Source organism: Papaver somniferum, chromosome 5 (assembly GCF_003573695.1).
Source record: "Papaver somniferum cultivar HN1 chromosome 5, ASM357369v1, whole genome shotgun sequence".
Taxonomy (NCBI): Eukaryota; Viridiplantae; Streptophyta; class Magnoliopsida; order Ranunculales; family Papaveraceae; genus Papaver; species Papaver somniferum.
Window position 1 is genome coordinate 126127092 of NC_039362.1, and position 8247 is coordinate 126135338.

The window sequence follows — 8247 nt, forward strand, 5'->3', positions numbered from 1 at the left end:
GATAATGAGATCCTAAATCGCCACGGTCACAATCACTTCACACACACCAAGGTGCAATTACTGTTAGTTATTGAAGACTAATTAGTTTCCTACTTTAGGTTAGACGTGGCTCCGGATCCTCTACACTCAAAGTTCTCTACAACTGTGCATCTACCAATAAGAGAACGCCATGTGTTTGTGTTTAAACATACCAAAATCATACGTTTTTAGTATATTAAAGTTGTTGAAATTGAAAGATTTTCACGGAGATAAAAAAGAAAAATATTTATCCTCCTTCAATTATCTCTTTTCACTTATCCCGTAGTCCTTAAGCTAACTAATTTTTGTGTTTGGTGGCTAATCTTTTTTTTCTTGTGCACGGGCCATGAATCTCTGATGTCACAATTTAACTTATCATTATGCAAAGTCATTGACATAATATCCATTATAAAGCATCCAAAGCTCATGCCGTGACAAAAGAGAGGTGTTCATATTGCATGCTAAAGACTTAATGTTTACAATGAATCACAAAAGAATACTTCATTTTAATGATAGAAAATGGAATAGTTCATGTCCATGAAAATTTGAAAGAAAAATATCAGCTAACTACCTGTAAGACTCCAACTAGTGCGTTTGGGAATTGTTGATAACCGCCAAGAATTGGGCGCTGGATAACTGCTAAAATTTGGGCGTTGTTAATAACTGCTAAGGAACATAGCCACCAGTATGGTATTGCTATCACATATCCTTCATAACCAACCAAGTGTTAATTCTTAATGTGCTAGCATTTAGAAAATTATTACACTCATAGAAATAATGACTGATATTTGCTTCAAAAGTATTTCCGGCATAACATATGGAGGTCCTGGTGCTGGTACTGTGTCAGTACTAGCCATACTTATGCTTCTCACTAAAGCATTGGGTACCTGAATTTTGAACAGGTGACCTATTTATACTGATGATAAAATAACCAAAACATTTTTTGTACATGTGCAGTATAAGGAATAACTAATAGATAAGAGTAAAAATTAAATACCTGAAAGACTTGCGACATCATTTGGCTTTGGAAATCAAAAGCTGGTACTATTTCTTCATTGTTTTGAGATTCCATGGTCTTACTAATCCGCTTCTTTTTTGAATTTACAGCTTTTTCCAAAACATTCTTGGGTCTTACAGAGCTAGTATCAATTGTTGTTTTCGGCCGGATCTTAATTCCTCTAACATTATAATTATCAACATTAAATGATGCATTGAGATTAATTTCTTTGTCAACTGCTGGCGAGATGTTTTGGTTTTCTAAATCTTCTTGAACTTTTAGTCCCCTCAATTTCGCATCGACCTCTTTCAACGTATTACTGAGAGCCAACAAAGAAATTTTGTATGCTTCTTCAGATCCTGAAGCCCGTGTTGCTAGTTGAATATGTAACCTACATAACTCTTTGTAGCGCCTGACCGTATCTACTTTTCTATCATTTGTGCCCACTGAATTCGAACCACCCGTTATACTCCCAGATTTGACATCCTTTGTCCATCTCTTCAATATGTATTGAGTAGGAATGCTCTTGATATTCTTTTCAGAGAGAACCTTCAGAGCATGTGAACATAATTATCCAGCAAATTCAAATTTCCTGCAACTACATGAAACATTTTTATTAAGTGAATCAAAGATAACAGTTCGATCATACACTTTTCCATGAGGAGTAATTGCATATTTACTCATAGTCTCACTTTCACTAATAATGGTCACAGCACAATCATGAGCTCGACATAATTCCTTCTGGAATAATTCAAACACCGCCGGTGTATATATGGCCGCAGCATGTTTCAAAATCTTCACTAGAAGTGTCATTGCAGGGTAACTTTGACTTGCTTTGAAGTCCATTGTTAATTCATGATAACGACGAGCGTCAACCATTCTTTCAAAATGCTCAAAAAATAGCACTAAATCATACTTGTAACTAATATATTTTTGTAACACACTGTTCATACTTTCACTGCGTTGGGTAGTGGTCATTTATGCGCAAAAAGTGTCTCGCCCATATACCAATGCCCATTTTTCTCTTAAACTAAATAAGCCTTCTAACCAATCATTATTATGGAGATTATATTTTGCGAGCATGTTCTTCCAAGCATCAGTAAATTCAACTTCGTCCTCATAATCGTATACACATTTGGTGAAATCCTTCGTGAAGTCATTAAATTTATGAAACTCATGGCTAAGATGTTTGGCAGCATTTTGAAACATGTGCCAAATACACAACCGATGACGCGATTCTGGCCATTGTGAAGCTAATGCTTTAGCCATTGCTGCATCTTGGTCGGTGAAAATACTTTTTGGCTTCTTCCCAGACATAGTTTCGGCGAAAGTGTCGAACAACCACATGAAAGTTTCTGCAGTCTCATCATATAATAATGCAGCACCAAAAATAATAGTTTGTCTGTGATTATTTACTCCAACAAACATGGCAAATGGTCTTCCGTCTTTGTTTTTTCTGTGCGTAGTGTCGAAACTTACCACATCACCAAAATAATCATAATCTACAATCATTCTCGAGTCAGCCCAAAAAATATTTGTAATCAAATCATCCTCATCTACTTGAATAGCAGAAAAAAATTAGGATCATTTAGTTTCATTTTTTGTAGATATTCTAACACACCGCCTGTATCCCCTGTTTCCATTTTCCTCGTCCGCTTAGAACGTAGATAATTTTTATAATCCACGGGTATAATTCCAACATTTTGACGACCACCGGATTGTCTACTTAAAAATTCCATAGTTTCTCTAGGAGCAATTTCTGACGCATCAGCCATATCAGCTTGTGTTATAATAGCAGTACTCAAACGCCTCTGAGATCTAAATAAGTGGGATTTGCTAGGAGTTGTGGTGATATGCGTATGATATGCATAAAAATCGACAATCGCATACTTACTTGTTTGTGTTAAACTAATTTTAGTCCTAGCTAAGCATTCAAATCTGGTCTCTGCCCGATGCTTTTTAACGTTAACATCACGCTTATCTTTGACACGCGTACCTTGAGCCGAACAGACATAAATCTTTTCTTTTAGCTTGCCATCATTGAAAGAATGTGATGTACTTCTTCTGACACTGAAACCAAAATTGTACGCATATGTATTGTAAAACTTAAATGCTTCATCCTCTGTCTCAAATTCCATACCAATTTCCGGAATAAGTTCCTTAAGTATTTTAGAGTGAACAAAATCAACACGTTTACTAAAACTCACAGGATTAGTCTTTTCATCGTCGTAGCATTCTTCAGGTGCAGACAAATTTAGATCTATGTCTCTATTAAAATCTAATCTACGACGTATCTGAGATCCAGCACGGTGGCAATCAGAAAACGAGTTCTACAATCAAAAGAAAAAGGAAAAATAAGAAGGTTATCAAGTATGAAACAATAAGATGTAAATAATTAATTTAATTGGACTGACAAAATTAAGTAAGATGGAGAACAGTACCTCTAGAGGAGGTGGAGGCTCCATATGTATTTAGAACCAAAACAGAACAATCATAAACTGAAAATGTTGAACAGACTCAACAGTGTTCGTCAAAAAAAATAATTAATAAGGTCAATTAGTCTGTACAGGAAGATAATTGAAGGAGGATAAATATTTTTCTTTTTTATCTCCGTGAAAATCTTTCAATTTCAACAACTTTAATATACTAAAAACGTATGATTTTGGTATGTTTAAACGCAAACACATGGCGTTCCCTTATTGGTAGGTGCACAGTTGTAGAGAATTTTGGGTGTAGAGGATCCGGAGCCTTTAATAGGGTGAGCTTCCAAAGCTATCTTTCCCCAAACTAATGATGATTAGTGGCAATTATGGTAATTAAACATTTTATTGAGATAGTTTTAGAAATAAATTAGAAAAACTACTCTCTCACATAGTTGCCTTAAATATTGTGCAAATAGAAAAAATATCTATTTTTTTTTAGAAACGGAGGAAGTATAACCAAGTGTAAAACCATTCTTTACTTATCTTGGATTGATGATGATGTTTGTCTTCCATTCGAGAAGGATGACAATAAAATTTTGAATGCTCTCTGCAAAAATACAAACAACCAAACAATTACATGACATCCAACATTTTCCTAGTGTTTAGACTTGCCTAACGTGCATCTTTCATTCTCAACCTTCACAGGATTCATATCATGGTCAGTGACCCAAGCTATATATGCCCAAAACTACCTAAAGTCTATAAATTGAAAGAAATCGGAAGAGGAAAAAGCCCAAGAGAAAAAAATTGTTGTTGCAGAATTTCCAAAGCTACTACCGTAAGGTTGAATGGTTGAAGAATTCCCAAAGATACTAATGATAATACTATACTAACTATACTAATGATGATAATGAGATCCTAAATCGCCACAGTCACAATCACTTCACACACACCAAGGTGCAATTACTGTTAGTTATTGAAGACTAATTAGTTTCCTACTTTAGGTTAGACGTGGTTATTTAGGGAAGGGGTTTCCTACACCGTCTAGGATTTTTGGTGGCCAAGTTTATAACCTATATATAAACAGGTAATTAGGCCTTGTAGAATATGTGTGAAGAAAATTGTGAATGTAGAGAGAAAAAAGAGTTTTTCTTGTAATAGCTTTTAGGGAAAAAGCTAGGTTTTCATTGCGAAAGCATATTGGTGAGAAATAAGAGACAAGGTTATCGTCTGGGGTAATTGTTGCGGTGTAACCAAGGGTTTGCTGGGATTCGCACGACGTTGTAATCGTTTTTTCTTCATAGTGGATTTGAGTTGGTGCGGCTCAAATCCAACGTAGACAATATATACACGTTGTATGTATTGTCGAACCACTATAAATCTTGTGTCTTGTGAGTTGATTTATCTTTCTCGTATTATTATTGTTTCTTGTGCTTGGTTTACTTATTATTCATCATAATATCTCAAGATATTGTTATTCCGCGGTTGTCGGTGATTAAAAAAAAATGCTGACAACTGGTATCAGAGCTTTAGGTTAAGCTCCAGGTTGCTCTTAGCATAGGTTTGTTCGTAGTACGATTAGAGAGGGAGTTGTGGGTGATAATAACGAAAGTATGATAGCTAATGTTAAAGTTTTTAATGGGAAGAGATTTGCGTTTTGGAAGTCTCAGACGGAAGGCTTCCTATACGAGAAAGACCTTACTGTTCCATTAAGAGGAGTTGCGAAAAACGGAGCACTAAAAAACGATGAATGGTCAACTCTTGAACGGAAGTGTTTAGCCGTGATCCGTAGATGTCTAACAGAGGAAGTCTACAATAACGTACAACAGGTTACTAATACGAAGGATCTTATGGATAAACTTGAAAAATTGTATCAAAAGTCATCAACCTCGGGGAAGATTATGTTGTGTGAATAACTATTCAATCTGAAGATGCAAGAAGGCGAAGCGATTTCAGCACATTAGGAAGTTTAAATCGATTATTGAAAAGACGAGGGTACCCAAATACACCACAATCTTTAATTTATCCACCTATAATTAAGTCCTCTTACCGAAAGTGATTGTCTGTGGACAAAGTCGAGACAATACTATAAATCGGTATCCACACTTTGTGTGATCGTCTACGGATACGATATCGAGAGAATACAACAATCAAAGTGTGATTACTTGATAATAGGCTCGGACTTAACCAAACTCTATAGGATCACTATCAAGTAATACAGAGTTAACGTTTTTGTAATTTACTTTAAATTATAATAACAACAATTATAATTACGGAAAACAAAAGTAAATGACACAACAAGATTTGTTAATGAGGAAACTGCAGATGCAGAAAAACCCCGGGACCTAGTCCAGAATTGAATACTCTCAGAATTAAGCCACCATACAAAATCTAACAAACTTCGTATAGTTGAGACCAAGCAACTAAACCTATAGTTCACCTAGTTTCTTTAGTATCCATGCGCTTCCAACATTCAATAAGTGCACACACTGGAACAATTCCTTTGGATCGTATTCCAAACAGTAAAGGAATGATGCGTGTCGTAACCACGACAAATTAATCGAGATATTTCTCACTAATTAAATAAATAATATAGCGGTAGTAAGGATCGTTCCCATAGAGAGCTGTGTAATTGACAAATAATTTAGTTCAGAAAAATAATAAAAGACAAAGGGAGATTGGTTGAATCAAAGTAAAATAAAAAGAATAAAAGAGAATAAGATGAAAGAGATGATCAAGGAATCCTTCTCCGTTACCAATCGTTAATCGAATAAGTATACTTATCTATTTTCCGTCAGAATCATTCATCACTAACCGTAGAATAACAGCTAGATCAGTGTTATCCCTAAAACTCCTTCTATCACTGGGTACAGAAGTTCTCGACTTCCAGATTCTATTCAACGAACCACCAAGTAGTAGATCACTCAAGGTGTAATCCAATCGAATGCTCTAAGCTTTGTGAATTTTTATTTATCCTAGTAGTTGAACTCTTAGATCAAGGTCCACTTACTGATGTTGCCTTCACTCGCAATTGCTCCACAATATCCCTCTGTAAGGTCTCGCGATTTCTACTTGTGTATAGAGTTAATCGACGATTACTTATCTCATAACTTCTACTAGCAATAGAATGATCATTAGATTAATCTAGTTGCGCACCCAAACCAATCTAAGAATCAATCGTAAACCCTAGATGTATAAAAGACAATCGATGATAATTAAAACATCAAACAAACTTGTAGTAACAAATCATACTTCACGTCTAGAACATTGAATTCATCCTTAATAAACAAAGGTTTAGCAACTCATGATTACACAATTACCTGATTTTCCTCTAAAGGGGTAAACCCTAGAATATTTTATGAAGAAAAAAAGTATAATATGATATTTGATCCCACTAATTTTTGTGTAAGTCCTCTTATATAGTTTTCATGAGATCTAGGTATTAGAATCCATCCGGAACCAAGTTTCCTTGATTTGGAAGTCAAAATACGTCAAAAGGGTCCCCGTAGGCTTGTCTCAATCGGCGTTGTTGAATACAAAGAAATGCCTAAAGTTGGGGGGTCTAAAATACATCCTTTCTGCCCAAAATATGGCCACTTTCGGTATTGCTTTAGCAATGACGAAATTTGTGATGTAGATCGCCGTTTTTCATCTCGACTGTTTTGGCCGTAACTTCTTCGTCCGAACTTGGAATGACCTAATTCTTTCGCCGTTCACTTCGTAATTGAATTCTATTCAATATGGTGATAAGAAATCCTAAATTTGGATGAGTTGAACTTGGTATTCTAGTCATTCTTATGTTTTCGACCTTCTTTGCTCCTTTTCGTCGTACTTCTTCTACTTCTTTCGTCTTTAGACACTTGGATCTTTGAGGAATTCAATTCAGTAGCTCTTCAGTATCTCTTTCCACTCTTCTTAGGATGATTCACCTTATATGACACATAAACTAGAAATTAATCGTAATAACAAGTAATATGCAAGAATTATAGCTAAAACAAGTATGGAATTGACATTCTAAACAAGTAAATTAAGCACTTATCAAATTTCCCCACACTTAGCTTTTGCTAGTCCTCAAGCAAATTATCTAAAGTACAACAACTCCATGTCGTTGAGGATACAGATACACTTAGCAAATGAAACATGCCTTTAAACCCCTAGGTGTCTCTATTGGACGAGTTATAGTCTCGTAAGGGATTTCGAGAGGTATACCCACAAAACCTACTCTAACTTTAAAGCTTTCTAGCATCCCAAGCATCCAAAGAGGTATGAGGACATAGAGTTTCTGCATGCTAGTAATAAGAAGTTCAAAATACCAAAGAACATATTCTCATTCTGAAATGTTGAGTGAGAAATAACCGTACCATATGAGAGAACGCGTGTTTGAGAGCGATCAATAAGCATTTCGCCTCGACTTCTGCCTCACTAAAAGGATTTTATGATAATTGCACTCAATAAGACGACTTTTTTATGGGTCTCACATATGTGCACGTACGAATGAAGAGAGAATACTACACACGTTGAATGGTGGGAAGGAAACCTTCCAAATTTTTTCTGGAGATCCCACAAGATCGTGGGAAATAAAAGAATCTTTTTCTAATGATCTCTAAGAAAGGAAATCAACTATTATTGCGAGGATGGGAGTACTTACCACCTTCACATTCGATCGGCAGTGACGAAAGCACCACTCTCACAACATTCAATAAAATCGTCTTTCTACCTTCGGCTCGTCTTCTTCATTTTCTTGGTCTTCGGTCTTCAACGGTTGATTATAAACTTTTGAACTTCGTAAAACTTCGACAATTTGTAACT

At 35.6% G+C, this 8247-nt stretch overlaps 2 protein-coding genes across 2 annotated transcripts; both read right to left on the reverse strand.

The window, feature by feature from the left end:
- Positions 1–767: 767 nt before the first annotated feature.
- Positions 768–1993, reverse strand: LOC113279560 (protein FAR-RED IMPAIRED RESPONSE 1-like). The gene is made up of 3 exons (XM_026528246.1): positions 1652–1993; positions 1016–1564; positions 768–905 (listed from the first exon to the last, which is right to left on the reverse strand). Exons 1-3 carry the CDS (start codon positions 1991–1993, stop codon positions 768–770), a joined length of 1029 nt encoding a protein of 342 aa, XP_026384031.1.
- On the reverse strand, positions 1994–3480 carry LOC113279561 (protein FAR1-RELATED SEQUENCE 5-like). Its single transcript, XM_026528248.1, has 3 exons — positions 3457–3480; positions 2637–3345; positions 1994–2571 (listed from the first exon to the last, which is right to left on the reverse strand). Exons 1-3 carry the CDS (start codon positions 3478–3480, stop codon positions 1994–1996), a joined length of 1311 nt encoding a protein of 436 aa, XP_026384033.1.
- Positions 3481–8247: the final 4767 nt, after the last annotated feature.

Bases quoted from the DNA above. Each gene is read 5' to 3' on its own strand.
- LOC113279560 (XM_026528246.1), bottom strand. From the start codon at position 1,993: ATGACCACTACCCAACGCAGTGAAAGTATGAACAGTGTGTTACAAAAA. The intron at 1,565-1,651 runs GTTATCTTTGAT...CATGCTCTGAAG, and splicing joins GAAAAGTGTATGATCGAACT to GTTCTCTCTGAAAAGAATAT. The intron at 906-1,015 runs GTATTTAATTTT...TTCAAAATTCAG, and splicing joins TGATGTCGCAAGTCTTTCAG to GTACCCAATGCTTTAGTGAG.
- LOC113279561 (XM_026528248.1), bottom strand. From the start codon at position 3,480: ATGGAGCCTCCACCTCCTCTAGAG. The intron at 3,346-3,456 runs GTACTGTTCTCC...TTTTGATTGTAG, and splicing joins AGCCTCCACCTCCTCTAGAG to AACTCGTTTTCTGATTGCCA. The intron at 2,572-2,636 runs GTGTGTTAGAAT...CTATTCAAGTAG, and splicing joins GGAAACAGGGGATACAGGCG to ATGAGGATGATTTGATTACA.